We start from the raw sequence: 21,882 nt of genomic DNA, 5'->3' as shown, positions 1-21,882 counted from the left end.
CAAATGTGCTAATTATTTATTTATATACATACTTCACTTCCTCTTTAGATCTGATCACCCCCCCACCAGGCAGAAATGTCTCATTCTACTTTACATGTCTAGCCCAGCATATAACAGCAATTTAATAAAACTTTTACTAGTAAGAAAGACATGGACAGGAACCTTTGAGTAAACACACACTTTATTTGAACTACCCAGAGAGCTAAGTTTACCGTGCTTCACAGGAGGCGAGTTTCATCTTGTGGCGAGGAAACCACTTCTGCCTGGGCTGTTGAGACGGCCATTTTTACAAATGATGATCCAGGCCCTCGGTCCTCCGTGTCTTCTGGGCCCCTGCGAGCCCCTCCTGGCCAAGGCCGAGCTCCGCTAGCCATGTGTCGGGATATGTGTGGGCTGTTGGGACAGAGGGAGGAGCTTCACTTTTCCCCCCCTTTTAGTCTAGAATTCCTCTTCCTGTTCTTTCATTTGCCTAGACCAGTGATGGTGAACCTTTTGAGCTCAGCGTGTCAGCATTTTGAAAAACACTAACTTAACTCTGGTGCCGTGTCACAAATAGAAATTTTTTGATATTTGTAACCATAGTAAAACAAAGATTTATATTTTTGATATTTATTTTATATACTTAAATGCCATTTAACAAAGAAAAATCAACCAAAAAAATGAGTTTGCGTGTCACCTCTGACACGCGTGTCACAGGTTCGCCATCACTGGCCTAGACACTAACTATAACCTAGGCCTTACCTGGATGCCTCCAGTTGTTGTTTTTTGTTTGTTTTTTTAAATAATTTTTACAAATATTTTGTTCATTTTAATAAAGCTGGTGCAGACAATGTCCATTGAAAGCCTATATCCCAAAAGCAGACATAAAATGAAAAGAGCAGTGTCCTGTTGTACACACCTCTGCACGGACAGCTGACGGAGCTGCGCTGCGCTGGGACCTTCTGGCAGAGCCTTCCTTCTTCTTCCAATGCCTTCTCTTTAGTGAAGCAGCTTTGGAGTTCGTCTTTATCTCACCCAGCCTGTCATCCGGACTCCGACCTGGTGCTCCTCTTCTTTTGGTCCAGACCTTCAGATTAAATCCTCACCCAAAGATATTTTCCCATTGATTTTCAGAAAGAGGGAAAGACAGAGAGAAACATCAATGTGAGAGAAGTACATCGATTGTTGCCTCCTGCACGTGTTCCGACCAGGGACCAGGTCGGGGAGGACCCTGCAACTGAGGTACATGCCCTTGAACAGAATTGAACCCAGGACCCTTCGGTCTGCAGGCCAATGCTCTATCCTCTGATCCAAACCGGCTGGGGCTTGACCTTCAAATTTTAAAAGAAGCTTCAAGTTGAGGAAAGATAATTTTCCCAGAGTTCAGGTCTCTGGGAACTTACCCTCCCCCGGGAAGGCCCAGTGCTGAAGCGAAGCAGTCACAGGTTGGAACCCAGGCTGTTAGACTATGACACTTGCATCAACTCACCTTATTTATCACAAGCCAGAAAGCACCAGTCCTCCCTGTGCACATGTGCAACATTCCAAAGGAGAGGGCAGCCCCAGCCGGTTTGGCCCAGTGGATAGAGTGTTGGCCTGTGGACTGAAGGGTCCCGGGTTCTATTCCAGTCAAGGGCATGCACCTCGGTTGCAGGCTCAATACCTGGTCCTGGTCAGGGCATGGGCAGGAGGCAGCCGATCAATGTGTCTCTCTCACATCGATGTTTCTCTCTGTGTCTTTCCACCTCTCTTGCACTCTCTCTAAAAATCAATGGAAAAATATCCTTGGGTGAGAATAAAAACCAGAACAAAAGGAATGACCCCCTGTTTGCCCCTGATGGACTTCAACCCCATCATCCCCTCCACTGCCTGTCCCCCTGGGGCGTGACCACCAGCCGCTCTCTGACCTTCAGGGAGAACCCGAGTGCAGTCCCTGGACTCCCACTGGGGCCCTGACTTTCCTGGGATGTGTGGTCCTTTTCACTCGGAAGTGACCCTCACTGCTCTCCTGTCCACGGACTCTGAGTTGAATGTCTTCTCCTTCCTACTCACCCCCAAGTCCTCAGGTGACGGTCTTGCCTCCCGGTCAGACATGGTGGTGGTGGCTCCACTGGGGTCTCCCACAGGGGGGTCTCCCACAGGGGGGCCTCCCACAGGGGGGTCTCCTACAGGGGGTCTCCCACAGCAGGGGTCTCCCACAATGGGGGTCTCCCACAGGGGGGTCTCCTACAGCAGGGGTCTCCCACAGGGGGGTCTCCCACAGGGGGGTCTCCCACAGGAGGGGTCTCCTACAGGGGGTCTCCTACAGGGGGTCTCCCACAGCAGGGGTCTCCCACAGCAGGGGTCTCCCACAGGGGGGTCTCCCACAGGAGGGGTCTCCTACAGGGGGTCTCCTACAGGGGGTCTCCCACAGGGGGGGTCTCCCACAGGGGGGTCTCCTACAGGGGGTCTCCCACAGCAGGGGTCTCCCACAGGGGGATCTTCTACAGGGGGTCTCCCACAGCAGGGGTCTCCCACAGGAGGGGTCTCCTACAGGGGGGGTCTCCCACAGCAGGGGTCTCCCACAGCAGGGGTCTCTCACAATGGGGGTCTCCCACAGGAGGGGTCTCCCACAGCAGGGGTCTCCCACAGAAGGGGTCTCCCATAGCAGCGGCCTCCCCCCAGTGCGCAGAACCCAGCCGATGCCTCCAGCTTCTATCAGAGTCTTGCTGACCGGCATCCTGGGACTCTTAGGGGCAAACCTCCTTTTCATGTGTGTTTTCTCTACTTAGCCCCGTCCTTGGCCTCCTCCCGGCCCACCCAGGGAGGGAAACTGGGTGACCCCAGCCACTCCTGCTACCTGGAAGGAACTGGGCGTCGCTGGGCACGAGGCCAGGCGCTTGAACTCTGCTGAGCCGGGGCCCCGGGCAGCTGCTGGCCCTCCTGGCAGGGCTGGCTGTGTCCCCAGGCGGCGGGCTACCTGGGGGGCGTTCTTCTCTCCTGACAACAGGCAGTTTGTTCAGTGCTTCTGGCCCTGGTTCCTCTCCTGCTGCTTCTCGTGCCTCCCGCCGCGCTGGTAACCCGACCTCGCAGCACACTGGGCGGCTGGCTGGGCCTCAGCTCTCCCTCTCCGTCAGGCTGCCTTCCTGAGAGCTGCCCGCCAGCAGGGGATCCCGTTCCCCTAACTCCTTTCTTTCAGGTCCTGGAGCTGAACTCTCGGGACTTCTCCACCAGAAAAGCTCTCTTTTGTCCTCTCGCTGTTTCAAAGGCCCCCGCACCCTGATTTTAGGTTGATCGCAGACCTGGGGGCTGACAAAGGAGCCACACACTCACTGTTTTCAGAAACCCTCCCCGCGTCCCGCTGGGTGCGGGCCCTGCCTCCGGGCAGCCTGGTGTGAGGCTCAGCTCTCACACAGACTTCTGTTGTTTCTTACCTTTCTTCCTTCTCCGTGACCGTATTTTCGCCCCCTGTTTTTCTTTCCTCTTTTGTTTTTCTTGTTCTTCACTTTTGTAATCTTCCTTTCTCAGTAGAGTTTTCTCTTTTCTTCCCCATGTTTTAGCGTTTCCAGTCCGACTGCCCCTGCCTCCAGCCCCTGGCCACGTCTCTGTCCAGGATTTAACTGGCAGAATTTTCAGAATCACCAACGCATTTGCAAGGGCAGTTCGTCCGCGCTGGGGGAGAGGCTCCTGGGCCAGCCCAGCCCACGTCTTCACTGCAGGCGAAACCTTTCTCTCTCTGCCCCCTGCGCTGCTGCCAGGGCTGGTCACAGACCTCCTTCTGGAGAGGGAGGCCTTGGTGCATCGGAATTCCTCTACCTGAGCTTCCTCCCACGGGCAGCCCTGAAAGGGGCCCGTGAACTGGGAGGCCCAAGGCAGTGACGTATTTTGAAGGCCTTTCCTGCAGAGTCCTCTGTGTTGGTTGTTCACACTCCTGTTATTTTGTAAAAAGAGCACTAGGTTTAAGACTCCAAACAGTTTCAGGTTTGCTGCCTATTGGCTGTGCAACTTTGGGCAAAACGTTTACCTCCTCTGGGCTCTTCGAGTCCTTGCAGGTGAAGTGGGAACACCCTCTCAGTGGGCTGGGAACACCCTCGCAGGTGGGGTGGGAACACCCTCTCAGTGGGGTGGGAACACCCTCTCAGTGGGGTGGGAACACCCTCTCAGTGGGGTGGGAACACCCTCTCAGTGGGGTGGGAACACCCTTGCAGGTGGGGTGGGAACACCGCGGGAGGATCGCAGAGATGCACTAACAGGCAAAAAAGCGCTTTGCGGGCTGCGTGGGGACGGCTGGGAGCCGGGCAGGGATGCCATCTGGATGGTCTTTAAATGCTGCAAAGCGGGAGGGTCATTAGACGTGAAGGTTGCTTTGGTTGTACCTCAGGTGGGTCTTGGGGAAGCTACGGGCTCGCAAAGGCTCAGAATCCGCATGGGCACATGTGACTCAGGCTGAGGGCAGGCACTGCAGGACTTTGCCCACAGAGGGTGCTGAGCAGGGAGGTGCTTCCGGAGGCCAATCCCAGCGAGGCAGTTTCAACACTCCCTTCCCAGGCGGGCCTGCAGCCTGTTTGTAAAAAGCGTGTGCAGGGGCCAAGGCCAAGGCAGCTGGGACGGGCAACCTGGCACCACCTCCCCGCCGCTTCCGAGCCACCCAGAGGCCAGCGCCCAGAGGAGCCGAGCAGGAGAGCGAGGCTGCGGCTGTGGGCTCTGTGCAGACTCGCTCAGGGCAGAGGGCGGAGGGAGGAGGCAGGGGGGAGGCGCTGGGAGCGGAGGCCCCACCTTCCATTCCAGCAAAGTGCACCCGCGGAGCAGGGATGAGTCACAGGCGCGGGCGCTCGGGTTCCCACAGGTGAGGGGCTGCCTCGCTCCGGACAACGCAGCCTGGCAGGGGGCTGCAGCCCTCCATCTGCCCGTCTGGCCTGGGGGCCAGGGCTGGGCTTCCTCATGTATGGCCGGAGCCTCCCGCGCGCTGCGCTGCTCCTGCTGGGCATACAGCTCACAGGTAAGGGCCGGGGAGCGGGGGATGGGGGGGGGGGGCTCCCGCAGCACCCCCCTCACCGCCCACCCCGTGAAGGGAGCGAATTGTCTAGGAAGGAGCCAGAGTTTTCATCTGGAGCCTGAGCCACAGTGGCAGCCGCTTTGGGGTGGACTTTACTGAAACCGAAGTCAGTGGGTGCTTGGAGGAACTGCTTTTGGACAAACAGGTTTCGGTGAGACTGGGCTGCCAGCGGCCCGGCACAGAGAGGGTTTTCAAATCTCAGGTTACCAACCATTTTCCTGCCGCTGCTTCACCTCCTCTCAGGCGGGGCTTGGGCGGGCCTCCTGTGGGTCGGGTCTGGGCCGCTGGGAGCCCGGGGCAGCGCTGGGGAGCCGCACTGTGCGGAGAGAGGCCGGGTGGTCTGACCCGCCCCACGCCGTTCTGAGCGTGACCGTCAGGCCAGGAGGCCGGGTGTGAAGCGTCAGGGTCCGGCCAGCACGAACCGTCTGGCCTTGAACTTAATTTCTGCAGAAGACATAGCAAGGGCCCCTCTGGACAACTCCCTGCGCAAGGACCGTCACACGCAGCACATACCGCTGCACTCGAACCCTCGGCCAGTGCATGTTCGGATCCGTGTAGACTTCTTGGTTTCTGCTTTCCTTTGATTTGCCGATGGCTGAGGTTTCTCCTAACAGTTTGAAGTGGGTGTCATGCCAGCAGGCAGGCGGGTGGAGAAAGTTGAGGAGGCCTCTCAGCGCCGCTCTGCGCCCGCTCACACGGGACTCTGGCGGAGGCAGCAGCTCTCTGCTCCTGCCTGTTGACCCTTCTTCCTCCTGCTCCTGCCGCAGCTCTCGGGCCCGGAGCCGCCGTGGAAATTTACACGTCCCGGGTGCTGGAGGCTGTGAACGGCACGGACGTCCGGCTGAAGTGCACTTTCTCCAGCTTCGCCCCCGTGGGCGACGCTCTGACCGTGACCTGGAATTTCCGCCCCCAGGATGGGGGCTCTGAGCAGTTTGTAAGTAGATGGGCGTCATTTTCTCGGGGATCTGGGTTAGGAAAACAAGCCGGTCTGTTTCTCCTGGCCCTTCCTGTGTCTGTTCATTTTTTTATTTTTTAATATATTTTTATTGATTTCAGAGAGGGAGAGGGAGAGAGAGATAGAAGCATCAAAAATGAGAGAGAATCATGGATCGGCTGCCTCCTGCACACCCCACACTGGGGATTGAGCCCGCAACCCAGGCTTGTACCCTGACCGGGAATCGATCTGGGACCCTTCGGTCTGCAGGCCGATGCTCCATCCACTGAGCCAAACCGGCCAGGGCCAGTTATGTATTTATTACAGTTTTAGCAACGAGCACAGGGCAGGGCAGGGCCGGGAAGCAGTTCCAGGACAGAGGCCGCTGGCAGGGAGAGCCGGGAGCTCCTGCTGAGAGCTGCCGGCCGTGAGGCTGGCGGGGTCTCTTCTGCTCCCCCACACACCCCCCAGCCCTGGCCCTGAGGAAGACCTTTGCCATTTCTCCTTCCCAGGTTTTCTACTACCACATGGACCCCTTCAAACCCATGAGCGGACGGTTCAAGGACCGGGTGGTCTGGGACGGGAACCCCGAGCGCTACGACGCCTCCATCATGCTCTGGAAGCTGCGGTTCGACGACAACGGGACGTACACCTGCCAGGTGAAGAACCCGCCCGACGTGGACGGGCTCGTCGGGGAGATCCGGCTCAGCGTCGTGCAGACCGGTAGGTGCCGCTGGGGAAGGGTTTGGGGAAGCCTGGGAGCTTGTAGGAAAGAGAGGGCAGCCCTAGCCGGTGTGGCTCACTGGATAGAGCTTCGGCCTGCGAACTGAAGGCTCCCAGGTTGGATTCCGATCAAGAGTACACGCCCGGGTTGTGGGCTCGATCCCCAGTGTGGGGCCTGTAGGAGGCAGCTGATCAATGATTCTCTCTCATCATTGATGTTTCTCTCTCTCTCTCTCCTTCTCCCTTCCTCTCTCTGAAATCGATAAAAATAATTAAAAAGAAAAGAAAAGAAAGGGGCCATCTTTTGTGGTGGCTGAAAGTGTAGAGAGAAGGATGAGCCCTTTCAATCTGGAAGCTACGGAGGGAGAGTGAGGAATCCTGGGGTGAAAGAGAAAGGCTTTGTTTGTGGGGAGAAACAGAAAGGAAAGCAAGGGATCCAAGGAAGCTGTTACAAAAATGGCATGAGACCGTGGAGGGAGAGGAAGCAACTCCCCGGTAAAGGGTAGCCATGGTCTGTTCATTCAGCCACTTCCTCCCAGGAGGCGAGCGAGTGCCTGCTGGGCCCCTGCCATCCGTGCTGGAGGCGCTGTCTCCTGGTCTTCACAGCCCCCCTCACCGCACACGCCGATCGGGGCCCTTTTTTACCGAACGTTGTCAGGGGCCTTGCATATCTTATTTAATCTTCACGTATCACGTCAGTTCCTTGTGTTCTTGGTGTTCCCCCCCTCCCCCCCCCCCCATTTTACTAATGAGGACACTGAGGCTCACAGAGGTGAGGTCACTTGTCCACTTGTCCACAGTCACATAGCTGGTGGGTGGGGCATCTTTGGCTCCAGAATGATGCTCCCAACAACGGCGTTGCATCGTCTGCGCATTGTCTGCGTCCCATGACCCAGCCCGGCCAGCGGTGCCAGGTAACAGAGCAAAGACCGCGGCTCTGCAGCTGTAGATGAATCATTTCCCTCCAGGCAAGTGAGAACAATACAGCGAGGATTAGGGCAGGGGTGGGCAACCTTTTTGTGAGTGCGTGCCAAAACCAGCAAAATCTCTGACTCAAAATTCTTCTGCATGCCAACCCTAATTTTTTGAGAACATGTTACGCCTACTTGATATCTCTTAAGGTGTACGTATGTGAAGAACCTTGACGAAATAATAAAATTCATTTGAGTGACAAAAACACAGTATATGATGATGAAAAATACATTTATTTTTTAATGTATACATGTACAGATAGTCCGACAGAAAACTTTATGACTCCATTTGATATCATCAGTGAGACTTTTGCTGCTGCATCACTGATGACAGAGATTTTACATCAGGTTTATATTTCGTGACCTTCAGAGATATACATGAGCTACTACTTTCATGCGTCAGGCTACTCCTATTACGGGACTTAACAAAATTCATCACTGAGAACAAAGATTCACAATTGTAAATGGAAGATTATAAGAGAAGGATTCGAGTGCCAGCAAAAGTTACTGGCGTGCCATGTCTGGCACGTGTGCCAGGCGTTGCCCACCCCTGGATTAGGGTGAGGATAAAATGAGGTAACAAATGTAAAAAGTCCCCAAACTCTGAATCATACTGAAATTTATAGTAGTTACTGTATGCTGACTGTTTATTACGTGGAGGCACAGCCGGGAACAATTTAAATGAACAATTTTGTTTTTAGTAAGAACTCAAGAAATGGGTATTGTTATGTCTATTTTATACATGGTGGAAATGGATGCTCAAGGAAGTTAATTACCCCAGTCGCACAGCTAGAAAGTGGGGGAGCTGGTATTTAACCGAGCTTTCTCTGCTGTGTGCTCTGAACTAACACAGTATCACTGCCCTGTAAAGTGGTGTAATTTCCTCCTTCCCGCCCCAGCACCGGCCTCCAGGCCCTGTCAGGAGAGAGCTGTGCGGCTGGAGAAGCAATCTGAGTGCTGAAAGGAGTAATATCCTATCCTTGGACCTCAGTTTCTTCATCTGCAAACCGAACAGATTAGACAAGACACATGGTTCTTAAACATACGGGATCACTGCTCTGAGATCTAACGAAAGCTGTGGCCCTGTGGCCCACAGAGAATGCACACACACAGTAAGCCGTGGCCCTGCGTCCCACAGAGAATGCACACACACAGTAAGCCGTGGCCCTGTACCCAGGGCAGGTACACAGAGAATGCACACACACAGTAAGCCGTGGCCTTGTACCCAGGGCAGGTACACAGAGAATGCACACACACAGTAAGCCGTGGCCCTGTACCCAGGGCAGGTACACAGAGAATGCACACACACAGTAAGCCGTGGCCCTGTACCCAGGGCAGGTACACAGAGAATGCACACACACAGTAAGCCGTGGCCCTGCGTCCCACAGAGAATGCACACACACAGTAAGCCGTGGCCCTGTACCCAGGGCAGGTACACAGAGAATGTACACACACAGTAAGCCGTGGACTCCAGGCTGGGAGCCCCCGAACTAGACATCTCTACTGTCCTTGCTGGTTCTGAGGGTTTATTGAATTTTAAACTAGAAATCAAGCCCTAGACGGTTTGGCTCAGTGGATACAGCGTCGGCCTACGGACCAAAGGGTCCCTGGTTCGATTCCGGTCAAGGGCATGTATCTCGGTTGCAGGCTCCTCCCTGGCCTGGGATCGATGTGTTTCTCTCACAGTGGTATTTCTTTCTGTCTTTCCCTCTCTCTAAAAATCAATGGAAAAATATCCCAGGTGAGGATTTAAAAAAAGAAAAAAAAAAGAAAGACAGAGACCCAGACGTCACAGGGGCAAGGTCCCTGGTTTAGGGACCCTGACCTGTGGGGTCCCTCTTGCATCGTTCACCCGCTAGACTGTCAGTCCTGTGCCACATGATGATGCTTCTGTCACAGTGGACCACATGTGCAGTGGCGGTCACACAGTGACCACAGAGCCGAAAAATTCCCACCCCCCCGGTGACACTGTAGCCATTTCACATCACAGCACAGAGGTTGTGAAGAACAAGGATGTGGTTGCCATGGGGAACGACGTTAGCCTCAGCGTGATGAGGACCACCCGGAGCACCTGGCCTGGCTCCTGAGGGATGGACGGACGGGGCGGGGCTGGATTGGCACAGCGAGCACGGCTGCAGTGGAGGCAGAGGAAGGAAACTGCTGGGCAAGAATAAGGCTGCAGGAAAACGCACAGGGAAGCTTAGCAGGAGCCTCTGCAGCCTCAATAAGCTCCTTAAAACGCTGGAAAACGTGGGCCTGCCTGGTGGCCGGGGTGCTTGGGCGTGGTCCCAGGCATCAAGGGTCTCGGGGTGATTCCCAATCAGGGCAGGTACCCAGGTTTCGGGCTTGACCCCTGGTGGTGGGCGTGCAGGAGGCAGCCGCTTGATGCTGCACTCTCCAATCGATGGTTTCCCCTCTCCCTCCTCTCTCTCTAAAATTCAATAAACTATTCTTTTAAAACATTAAAAAAATATTTTTATTGATTTCAGAGAGGAAGGGAGAGGGAGAGAGAGATAGAAACATCAATGATGAGAGAGAATCATCGATCAGCTGCCTCCTATGCTCCATCTCCTGGGGATCAGAGCCCGCAACCCAGACAGAATCGAGCCGTGAGCTCCTGGTTCATAGGTTGATGTTCAACCACGGAGCCACCCGGCCTGGCTTTTATAGCGTGTTTTTATTGTACCTTTCCTACGTGTGGATATGTTTCTATGCACAAATACCACTGTGTTACAACTGCCTACGGAATTCAGACAGTGACGTGCCGGCCAGGGCTGTAGCCTGGGAGCAGTGGGCTGTGCAGACAGCCGAGGTGTGTAAGGAGCTCTAGGATGTCTGCACAGTGACAACACTGCCTACCGACGCAGTTCTCAGAAAGCGGCCTGTTGTTAACGATGCACCAGTGTAGTCACTGATTTACCCGCCTGTCTTCCCAGAGGTGTGAGTTCCTTGAAGGTGATGTCAGTTTTTGGCTTGGTGTTTCCATCGGTGCCTGGAACATGGTAGGCCCTTCACACATGTGAATAAACGACTGACTGAATGGCAGAGGGACTGAGGGAGAAAGGTTTGGGCCCTCGATGGGACTAGGTCAGCAATAATCTTACTCAACCGGCCCAGTGGTGCTCACAGGTTAGCGGGCATCATCACCTGCAGGGACTGTTAGAGCAAACGGCCAGCCCCACCTGCAATTCAGTAGGTTGGGGCGGGGCCTGGTCATTTGTATTTCAAAGTTCTGTTGCTGGTCCTCCTGGGACACAGTCTGAGAACCACCAAAGGAGTATGTCGGCTTTCCTGTGCTACTAGAATTTACAAGGTAACACGGTAGGTGAACGATTCCATTTAATGACAAAAGTATATCCCGTCTGCTGGCGTGGCTCAGTGGTTGAGCGTTGACCTCTGAACCAAGAGGTCATGGTCCGATTCTGGTCAAGGGCACATGCCCGGGTTGCGGCTTGATTCCCAGTAGGGTTCATGCAGGAGGCAGCCAGTCAGTGATTCTCTCTCATCATTGATGTTTCTATCTCTCACTCCCTCTCCCTTCCTCTCTGAAATCAATAAAAAAATTTTAAAAAGTGCATCCCTATTGTACCTTTAGGTGACATCACAGTCCTCTTCTGTTAGAGAACCCTAACTGGACCGTTTTTCTCTCCCCAGTGCGCTTCTCCGAGATCTACTTCCTGGCCCTGGCCATTGGCTCCGCCTGCGCCCTGATGGTCATCATAGTGATCGGGGTGGTCCTCTTCCAGCATTTCCGCAAGCGGCGGTGGGCCGAGAGGGCCCACAAGGTGGTGGAGATCACACCGTAAGGCTGGGCAGCCCGGGCCGTCTCCTCCTCTCCCTTAGGGTGGCACCTGGCACTCACAGGGAGGCTGGTCACTGGGGCGCGGGGCTCTGCCCTTTGAGTACATCTTAGAGGAAAGGGTTCAGGTTCCCAGGATGAGCGCATTAGGGTGGATCAGGGACTTTACAAAAGGCTCTTGGTTTTACAGATTTCATGATGGCCTTTCTTTATGATGGAGGATTTGATATTGAAATCTGCTTCATCAGATGGGTATGAGGTTTATCGTGAGGATCACTTAGCAAGTTACATAATGTCTAACTGGGGTGTGCACCTGAAACTAATATAATATTGGCTAAGAAACTCCTATCTGTTAGACAAAGCTTTTTTAGAGCACTCCTGCCCTGGCCAGTGTGCTCAGTGGTTACAGTATTACCCTGTGCACCTAAGGGTCCAGCATTCAATTCCCGGTCAAGAGTATGTACCTGGGTTGCAGGTTCAATCCCTGGCCCTGGTCGGTGCCCTTGCGGGAGGCAACTAATTGATGTGTCTCTCTCAGACCCTTGTTGTTTTTTTCTCTCTCTCTTCCCCTCCCTCACTCCCTCCCACTCTCTCTAAAAAATCAATGAAAAAAATATCCTTGGGTGAGGATTAACCAAAACAGAAAAAAGAAAAAAAGAATACTCCTTACCTTTAATGTAAAGCATACATTTCTAAGAACCACTGGGCGGTCAGCAGGTCACTGTGGATCAGTACCTCGGGAAGTCAGCCATGCTGCTATTAGGTGCTCAATAAATATTTTTTTATTGAGATAAAATTTACACACTATAAAATTCACCCTTTTAATATTCCATAGTCACCACTAATTCCAGAATATATTCATCACTCACAAAAGACACCCCACACCCTCTTGCTGTCACTCCCTCCATCCCCCTCTCACCGGCCCCTGCCTACTCTGCTCTCTGTCTCCGTGGATTGGCCTGTTTGGGACGTTTCCTATAAATAGAATCATACAATATGTGGCCTTTGTGTCTGGATTCTTTGACTTATTATAGGGTTTTCAAAGCTCATCCACGTTATAGCATGTAGCAGCACTTCATTCCACGCTGTGGATATATCACATTTTGTTTATCCATTTAATTGATGGACATTTAGGTTTTCTCTACCTTTTGGCTACTATGACTAATGCTGCTATGAACATATGTCTATAAATTTGTGTGTAGACATGTTTCCTTTTTAAAAAAATTTAAATTCTTTATTGTTGAAAGTACTACATATGACTCCCTTTCCCCCCATGACCTTTCCCTGGCCACTCCCGCCTAGACATATGTTTTCAGTTCTACTGGGTATATACCTAGGAGTGAAATTGCTAAAATACTTGGTAATTCTATGTTTACCTTTTCCAGGTATTCCCAGACTATTTTCCAAAACAGATGCACCATGTTACATCCCACCAGCAATGTATGAGGATTCCAGTTTGTTCACATCATTGACAACACTTATTATTGTCTGTCCTTTTGATTATAGCCATAGTGGATGTCAAGTGGCTTCTCATTGAGGTGGTTTTTAAAATTTTTTACTTATTGATTTGAGTGAGAGAGAGAAGAAGAGAGAAGAAGAAGAGAGAGAGATTTGTTGTTCCACTTATTTATGCATTCATTGGTTGCTTTTGCATATGTCCTGACTGGGGCTCGAACTGCCGACCTTGGTGTATAGGGAAGATGCTCTAACTAACTGAGATACCTGGTCAGGGCTCATTGAGGTTTTGATTTGTATTTTCCTAATGACTAGTGATGCTGAACATCTTTCCATGTATTTATTGGCCATTTGTATATCTTTTTGGAGATATATCTATTCAAATGTTTTGCCTATTTAAAAATAGGGTTGTCTTTTTTCAAAAAATATATTTTATTGATTTTTTACAGAGAGGAAAGGAGAGGGATAGAGAGTTAGAAACATCGATGAGAGAGAAACATCCATCAGCTGCCTCCTGCACACGCCCCACTGGGGTTGTGCCGGAAACCAAGGCACTTGCCCTTGACCGGAATTGAACCTGGGACCCTTGAGTCCGCAGGCCGACGCTCTATCCGCTGAGCCAAACTGGCTAGGGCTTGGGTTGTCTTTTTTTGTTGAACTGTAAGGGCTCCTTATATATTCTAGAATATCTAAAAGTGCTTTATTAGATGTATGATTTCAATGATTTTCTCTCATTCTGTGGGTTGTCTTTTCACAGTGTCTTTTGAAGCACAAAAGTTTAAAATTTTGATGAAGTCCAATTTATCATTTTTTTTCTTTTGTTGCTTATGTTATTGGTGTTGTATTGAAGATACCATTGCTTAACTCAACATGATGAAGATATGTGCTTATGGTTTCTTCTAAGAGTTTTACAGTTTTAGTTCTTACATTTAGGCCTTTGATGAATTTTGAGTTAATTTTTGTAGATGGTGTGAAGTAGGAGTCCAAATTCATTCCTTTGCACAGGTTGCAGTTTTTTGGTGCTCCCAGCACCATTTGCTTCTTTTCTTTGAGAAATATTTACTGAAATAAATAGAATTGATTTTAAGGAGCCTAACCACCCACCTCTGAGGTTCTGGTTTAACCCTTTGAGTGCCAACCAATATCCTAGGAACTATGCTAACATTGCCAAGGCATTTTGAGTTAAGGTTTAAAATTTTTTTTTCCCACATAAAGAGTGAGCTACTAGCATCTAATTGTGACACTGCAGGAGGAGCGTGATAGCGCTCCCGGCACTTTTGGCGAAAGACAGGAGGCGCGAGATCGCGCTCTCCAGCACTCTAGGGGTTAAACTGAATATACTAGTAATGAATAAAGATGACTTCTAGGTTAACACAAAACTTTTTCTGTCTTTTTAAAATTTTTCAAATACAATTTACTTTCAATATTATTTTGTATTGGTTTCAGGTGTACAATGTAGTGGCTAGACAATCATATACTTCACACAGTGTTCCCCTCGATAGGCAGCACCCACCTGGCCCCGTACGTAGTCATTGACTGTATTCTCTATGCTCTACGTCACACCCTCTTGATTATTTTGTAACTACCAATTTGTACTTAATTCTTTCACCTCCTTCCCTCCCCTCATACTTTTTCTATTTTGAATAAGGAGTAGAATTAGAGGTAAGATACCAATAGTAAACTAAGGTGTCTGCTTTAAATCCCTGGAGTTCCCTAATTACGCGGCTCCCTTCTACAGATGTTCTGGGAAGTGTCTGAGCTCGGACACCCAGGTCACGGGAAGGCACTGAGTGTGAGAGGTGAGGCGGCACTGGTGCCCTGGCTCTGGAAGCTGGGCTCTATCTCCAGGTGCATGTAATTCTCCCCAGAATGTGGGGAAGGATGCCTTGCCCGAAGCTATGTAAGATTCGCCTCCCTTGCTCTGTTCTTGTTGGCTTGACATTGGTTTCTGCTTCTTTCTTACAGAAAAGAAGAAGAAAGACTCAACCAAGAGAAGAAGGTCGCGGTTTACCTGGAAGACATAGACTAATGTTCCTCAACGGTGAGGTCGCAGATGGTTCCCTTCTTTCAGGCTCGTCTCCAATGCGGATCTCCCCGATGATATGGCTGTTAAGTGTTTCCCATGTGAATGGGAGGCGCTGGGTAGGGGAGGTTAAAGTCTGCGTTACGGACGGCTTCTCCTCTGAGTGTGATTTGTGCAAAGTCTTAGGAAGCTAGGCGGTTAAACTGAGAGAATTCTAAGATTTGAGAATTCTTTATTTAAGAATAACAAATTAACTCAACATGTAAATAAATATATTTTTATTGATTGGTTTTAGAGAGAAAGAGAGAGGAAGAGAGAGAGAGAGAGAGAGAAAGAGAGAGGAAGAGAGAGAAAGAGAGAGAGAGAGATCGGTGTGTGTCCAACTTATTTCTGCCTCATTGGTTCACCCTTGAATGTGTCCTGACTGGGGATGAACCTGAAACCTTGGGGTCGGCATGACGCTCTAACCAACTGAGCTACCAGCCAGGTTCTAATATTGCTTTTAAAAAGATAGGCCCGACGTTTTGACAGAACTATTCAATTCCTCTCATTTAGTTATTGGGACCATGAATCCAGTTTTAATAGTGTGTGATTTTGTTTTTCTAGTTTTCAGGTTTATCAGGCTTGAAATATAGGATGATTTAAAATATATATATATATATATATATATATATATATATATATATATTTTATTGATTTTTTACAGAGCGGAAGGGAGAGGGATAGAGAGTTAGATCAGCTGCCTCCTGCACGCTCTCTACTGGGGTCGTGCCCACAACCAAGGTACATGCCCTTGACCAAAATCGAACCTGGGACCCTTCAGTTCGCAGGCCAATGCTCTAATCCACTGAGCCAAACTGGTTAGGGCGATTTATTTTTTTATATGATCAGAATTTCTTCTATTCTCTGAAGTAGGTCCACTATTATTATTTGTAAAAAGAGTCACATTTTTATAGCCTGAGACTCCGGTGAAAGTACCTTCAGGATCTATAAAATAGACTATGGAGAGAAGCAATTCCATCGTGAACCCAGAAAGACGAATTTGGTATCAGAGAGATTTTGCCAAAGGCTATTTTCTTCTTAAAATCAAGCAGGTTCTCCAACATGCGGGCCATGGAAAAAAGATGGGGCTCTTTTATATTCAAAGAAATGTAACGAGCTAACACAGTCAAGTGCAATGTGTGGTCCCTGACTGGATGGCACTAGTTTGAACAAACTAGTTGTAAAAAGATTTGGGGGACAATTGGGAGTCTTGAATATGAAAAATTTGAATATGGATATTAGGAAATTATTATTAATTTTTATTAGGTATAATAAGGGTGTTGTGGTTATATAGGAAAATGTTCCTATTCTAAAAATGCATATTGGAATATTTGTCAGGGAAAAAATGTCAGCCAAAAAAAATTTGAGTAAGGCAAAATGCTTTAAGATTAGGTGATGGGTGAATGCCTAGCATCTACTTTTCTGTTTGTTTGATTTTGCTTCCAATTAAAGGAAGAGAGGGAGGGAGGGAGGGAGGGAAAGAGAGGAGAATGTATGTGTGAGTGAGTATAGATCACCAGTGTCCACAGGAGGCAGTGGCGATGAATTAAGGGTACTGACTGAGAATAAGAATCAGGAAACGTCTTTTAAAAGTGAAATTAGGGGAGAATACATGCGTTTAAGAATATTTTCATTCACAATGGAGAACAGGTCTATCAATACGTATGTACAGTAAAACCGCAACGTAACAGACTAATTGGGGCGCGGGGGTGTCCGGTAAAGCCCCAAGTCCCTTATATGAGAAGGTAGGTTTTCCCAATTCATATGCTACAAAATGGACAAATTCGATAGTTTACCACCTGCTTTTACGTATGTAGACACATTTGTGTCATTAGAATCATGTAGAAAAGGTTTAACTTCGCAGAGAAGGTTTCTATTTGTGTGCTGCAGCTTTAAGTGTATGCTGAACGGGCCTGGTGAGTGCACGCGGTCACCGGTCACCGAGAAGGCGGGCACCGCGCGGGTGCCGCGGGGACGTGGTCTGGGTGGGAGGCTGCGGCGGGGACCACAGGAGCAATGCCGGGTGCGGGCCGTGTGGCGGCTGGCCGTTCCCCTACATTGTCTGCCAGCAGCGACTCTGCATTTAATGCTGGGCTGTGGTTGCAGACACTGTAGTAATATTTATTCATGTCGGCGAAATCAGTGTTTTTTCCAACATGTGGCCCACTCACGAAGACTTGTTAAAAACAACAGTGAATTGATAACAACAACAACAAAAACAACCTGTTGATTTAATTATATGCAAATCTCGGTTAAAAGCACTTTAAAATGAACAGGTATTCATGTTCACATGTGACACACGGACCGGCGTTCTGTCCGTTAAACCCAGTCTGTTAAATGGAGGCTCGCAGTGTCCACGGGCCAGGGGTCCCGGCGCCCCCTCCCCAAGTGCATGGTCCGCGGGCCAGGGGTCCCGGCGCCCCTCCCCAAGTGCATGGCCCGCGGGCCAGGGGTCCCGGCGCCCCTCCCCAAGTGCATGGCCCGCGGGCCAGGGGTCCCGGCGCCCCTCCCCAAGTGCATGGCCCGCGGGCCAGGGGTCCCGGCGCCCCTCCCCAAGTGCATGGCCCGCGGGCCAGGGGTCCCGGCGCCCCTCCCCAAGTGCATGGCCCACAGAAGCTTTGTGTTTCAGGAGGCGGAGGAGGCCAAGAGAAGACCCCGGGAGGAGCCGAAGTGGAGGGAAGCTTGTCGCTGGCCCTTTCCTGGTGACCTGTTTCCGACCAGCTCTGCCCAGGACCACCCAGACAAGCACCCCGAGCCTTCCCGGGGAGACTCGGCCAAAGCACCCCTCGCTGAGGACCTCTTCTCTGTTAGTTAGAGCGCAAGCAACTTCAAGTGAGCGTTTGTGCCCTGGGAAGCGGCGCTCTGGCCCGAGCAGTCCTCGGTGATGATGACTCTGCGCCCTGGCAGCGCCTGCGAGGAAAGCCCCTGTCCACCCCGCATTTCCTCTCCATTCGCTCCGGGAGCAGCGCTCCTGCGGCTGGAGTTGGTGGGTTCACCTGCCCTCCTCGCAGTGAATCAGGCGAACCTCCCAGCTGTTTCTAGGAACAGAAAACCCCGTAGTTAAGCGGCGCAGAGCAGTTTGGGTTTCACGGCGCTCCTTTAATCTGGGACACATCTTACCGTATGACCTTCCTTTCAATATCCCTAGATGGTAGTTTTTTCCTATTTTTGTCAATTGATCAAAAGTTTACCAGAGAGCACCGTCTAAATCACAGAGTCGCTAAGGAAAGGTTACCGTAGTGCTAACAGGTGACAAATGCCACTCTCTGGGCGAACTGCTCGTCACCGGCACCTTTTTTCTGTTTTGTGAAAAGCCATGACAGCGCAGGTCTTTCAGAGCAGTGATGGCTGTCTCCTGCCCCCTCCCCACCTCTATGATCTGTAACAACAGCAAAGTATGCTCATTCGCTTGTAGCCGGGGATCATCAAGCAGTTAAATAGAAGAATTCTGAAATGGATTTTATGACTTTAAAAATTTAGGGCAGGTGAAAAAAAAATCAACCCTAAATGATGGTCATTTTGTTCAATGGTACACAAAGCTCTGAGAACTGGAAGAAGTTACTTCTTTCTTTCTTTTTTTAAAATTCACTTGTTCTGGGGGAGAATTTGGTGTGGGGCAAGGAAATGCCAACACTAACAGGATGAAATCAATTTTATTCTTTTTTCTCTTATACTAATAGATAAAAGACACGTTCTAAGCGAGCTATGAAAAAAAGAGAGCTTTTAAAAAAGTGTCTAGTTTTCTGGCTTATTTCCAAACAAGTTATAGCAGCATTTATTCAGAAGACAGGAAACATCTAAAAGTTTAGGCTCCCCCCAAATCTTTACAACATGATATGTTCAGTTTTCACCGACTAGGCTAAAGACGTTATTTCTTTTAATAAACTGGAATTTTCAAATAGATGATCTGTATTTAAAGATACTGAATGAAAGGTTAAACGCAGTGGTGGGCAGGCAGGCAAAGCGGCCTCTCAGACGGCGAATAAAGACAAATGGAATTTCTTTCAGGAAAAGGGGCTGGAGGTTGGGGATACCCAAGGGAAAGGCTGCATAGCACTGAGCCAAAGGGCACGGGGCCCATGATGGCAGCGAGATGTACTCAGGACAGTGAAGCAAGGAAGGCAGAGAAGAAGCAACAGCAGAGTCCAGGCTGCGCTGCTCTGCTCACTGGGAGGTCAGAGCACAGGGGGCCTGGAGACAGGGTCAGGGGGTGAGTCCCGGACCACCTGTCACTGCCATCGCTCCCCTGGTTCCAAGTCTCATGAGGTGGGGGATACGTGCCTGTGAGGGAATGGCGGGCGTGCTTCTTGGAGGGAGAGTGCGCGTGGGGTCCTTTGCTCTGAGCATAGTTCTCTCTCCTGCTGGTGGGAATCGTAGGGGAGGGCTCAGGGCCTTAGTAGAATATTCATCAGCTTCCCAGGTGAGCTCTTTCAGGGTTGTAGTCTCCCCCCCATTCGTTGTTTCCAGGGTGGGGGTGGGGTGGGGTTCATTAGTCAATGTGGCTGGACCTGAGGCAGCCACTGGTGTCACTTGTCTGGTTTTGCTGCTTTTCTGGGCCTGGAGCCGAAATGCAACTGAGGCCTCGATGTTATCTCTAGGGAGGGAAGGTCGGGGTCTAAACCGCCTCACAGGGATATGAGAGATCGGGGTCCAAACCGCAGGCCAGTGATGTGGGAGGGGAGGAGGGGTCACCCTGGGGGCGAGGCGCTCGTTTTCCCAGCTTTGCCCCTTGCTGGGCATCTGGAGCTTTCTGTACCTGGCCCTTCGTCCTTGGTCTGCTCATGTCTAACACTGAACTTTGATATTTTCCCCCAAGAGTTCTTAAATAAATTGGTGTAATTTACACACAAACCTTGATTCACAAATACATTCCATACCTGTCTTGTTTTGCCCATTACACTGACAAAGTAAAGTTTCAATACCCAGTTTTGAAACTAAAAATTAGATTTAGAGTCAATATTATTTTTAATTCACATTTTCTATTTTTTCTTCATAATTCACCCTTTAAAAATATAAACACTGATGTTTCTTCAGACAGATGGCCTGGAAGGTGACCCACAGTACAATGAAAAGTAGTTACAAACTCAGGGAATGTGTTTCAGCAAAACTCGTAGCTGTGTCTAGGCCAAACACCCAGTTATTCAGTGTCTTCTTCCCAAACAGAACTTCTGTGATTTGTAATTTTCTTCTGCCTTAAACATTTATGTAAATAACCTTTAGCAATAAAGATTTATCAGTTATACAATTGGCTTTATATACACATCTAAATTTTAAGTAGCAGGTAACAGAAAACAGATGGATATGTATTTCATCTTCACTGGAAATTTTCTTCCTGGCAGCCTGGAAGTTAATAATGGGCAGAATTAATGTCTACTGGAGAAATAAACTGACAGGGAGTTTCACAGAATTTTCACATTGCCATGGATAACTCAGAATCCGGCACAACAAACTGCCTAGTTGGGGATTCTTTGTGAGAAATGCTCACCTGTCTGAATTCAGATAACAGACTTGGAGACAGAAGAATAGCAAAAAATGAGACTTTTAATGTGGTCTTGCAAGATCGGGTGTCTGGTTGAGCAGGCACCCTGGGAGCGTGGATCCCAGGCAGTTTATCCCTAGTCCCGGAGCCCCTTCCCTGGCTGCTCATTGGCTGAGAGTACTGTGCGGTTAGCAGTCCCGGCCCCCCCCCCCCCCCCCGCCCCGCCCCAACCTTGCCTAGGTCTTATTGTCTCCTATTGGATTATTTTAAAAATGGGCTGAGGCCTTTCCTAGTTGTCTCCACCTCCCCTTGTCTAGCTGCGGAGGCAGATCTTCCTGGAAAATGCGCTGCTGGTCGGCACACAGTTTTTTATGCTCATACCCTTTCCCCTCCTCCCTGTATCCTTTGCTCCGCCTCCCCCGAACCCCCACCCTGAAAATTCAGTAACAACTGGCAACATGCTGCTAGTTGTCTGCACTAAAAGTTGGCTATGCTGGAGATGGACCGCAGAGGCCTATTTCCTGTACTTTCAAGGGCATATATCAGCTATTCCATTTGGGACTCCTGCATTAGCTTCTTAAAGGTGAAAACCACCAGTTTTCACGCAGTGGTTCTCAACCTTGGCTGCACATTAGAATCACCTGGGAATCTTTTTAAAATCCTGATTTCTGGGCTTCATCCTCCGGAAATTCTGTTTCTTTGTTACTAATGTTGTGGCCCCACCCCATAACAAAGAAACAGAATTTCCGGAGGATGAAGCCCAGAAATCAGGATTTTAAAAAGATTCCCAGGTGATTCTAATGTGCAGCCAAGGTTGAGAACCACTGTACTAGAGGAATGAGAGGTGAAAAATGGAAAGTTATGACATTTCCCCAAAAGCTGAACAGAGTTCAGTTCCCCTCTTGCTTTCATTCAATATCCTGAGATGCCAGGTTGACTAGTGATGAAAGCAGGTACCATCTATTTCTTTTTCAGAAGAACGTGAGACCATCTCTTCACTTCATGGCAAGCTCCGTGAAAACGTTACCTCTTCATCGTCCCAGAGAAGGGACAAACATCAGTGTCTCCTCCCCCCTCCCATGCTGTAATGGTTTAATCCAGTGGTTCTCAACCTTCCTAATGCCGCGACCCTTTAATACAGTTCCTCATGTTGTGGTGACCCCCAATTTCATTGTTACAAATTGAACATAATTAAAGCATAGTGATTAATCACAACAATATGTAATTATATATGTGTTTTCCGATGGTCTTAGGTGACCCCTGTGAAAGGGTCCTTCGACCCCCAAAGGATCGATCCACAGGTTAAGAACCGCTGTCACTGCACCGTCAACAGCACTTTAATAAACACCAATTCAAGCAGGTGCTGACTTGGTGACCTAGCAGCTCCACCTAAAGGCGCCGTCACCGCGCAGGCCCAGCATATCGGTTCTGATCGTGATCCC

The 21,882-nt window shown here is 50.0% G+C and overlaps 1 protein-coding gene and 1 long non-coding RNA gene across 4 annotated transcripts; one reads left to right on the top strand and one right to left on the bottom strand.

Annotated features, from left to right (window-relative positions):
- Window positions 1-200: 200 nt before the first annotated feature.
- On the bottom strand, window positions 201-4,077 carry LOC139018325 (uncharacterized). Of its 2 annotated transcripts, XR_011472907.1 has the most exons (5): window positions 3,983-4,077; window positions 3,393-3,889; window positions 2,819-2,958; window positions 899-1,740; window positions 201-393 (listed from the first exon to the last, which is right to left on the bottom strand). It is a non-coding gene; the product is annotated as an uncharacterized lncRNA (long non-coding RNA). The 2 variants fall into 2 exon arrangements; XR_011472906.1 differs by having other exon boundaries at window positions 3,393-4,077.
- A 489-nt stretch (window positions 4,078-4,566) lies between these two features.
- On the top strand, window positions 4,567-21,626 carry MPZL2 (myelin protein zero like 2). 2 transcript variants are annotated; one of them, XM_070426164.1, is made up of 6 exons: window positions 4,567-4,957; window positions 5,782-5,948; window positions 6,461-6,671; window positions 11,297-11,444; window positions 14,862-14,937; window positions 21,416-21,626. In XM_070426164.1, exons 1-5 carry the CDS (start codon window positions 4,900-4,902, stop codon window positions 14,923-14,925), a joined length of 648 nt encoding a protein of 215 aa, XP_070282265.1. In that variant the 5' UTR covers window positions 4,567-4,899; the 3' UTR covers window positions 14,926-14,937; window positions 21,416-21,626. The 2 variants fall into 2 exon arrangements, with proteins under 2 accessions (XP_070282265.1, XP_070282264.1); XM_070426163.1 differs by lacking the exon at window positions 21,416-21,626 and adding an exon at window positions 17,591-18,864 and having other exon boundaries at window positions 4,574-4,957.
- Window positions 21,627-21,882: the final 256 nt, after the last annotated feature.

The sequence above is a fragment of the Myotis yumanensis genome, unplaced genomic scaffold (genome assembly GCF_028538775.1).
Source record: "Myotis yumanensis isolate MYYU_CA2020_CCGP unplaced genomic scaffold, mMyoYum1.0.hap1 SCAF_10, whole genome shotgun sequence".
NCBI lineage: Eukaryota > Metazoa > Chordata > Mammalia > Chiroptera > Vespertilionidae > Myotis > Myotis yumanensis.
Note: the sequence above shows the minus strand (reverse complement) of the source record. Positions and strands in the feature narration are given on the sequence as shown.

Excerpts from the sequence above, each read along its gene's own strand:
- MPZL2 (XM_070426164.1), top strand. The coding sequence starts at position 4,900 with ATGTATGGCCGGAGCCTCCCGCGCGCTGCGCTGCTCCTGCTGGGCATA. Across the intron at positions 5,949-6,460 it reads ATGGGGGCTCTGAGCAGTTT|GTTTTCTACTACCACATGGA; the intron begins GTAAGTAGATGG and ends TCTCCTTCCCAG. Across the intron at positions 11,445-14,861 it reads AAGGTGGTGGAGATCACACC|AAAAGAAGAAGAAAGACTCA; the intron begins GTAAGGCTGGGC and ends TCTTTCTTACAG.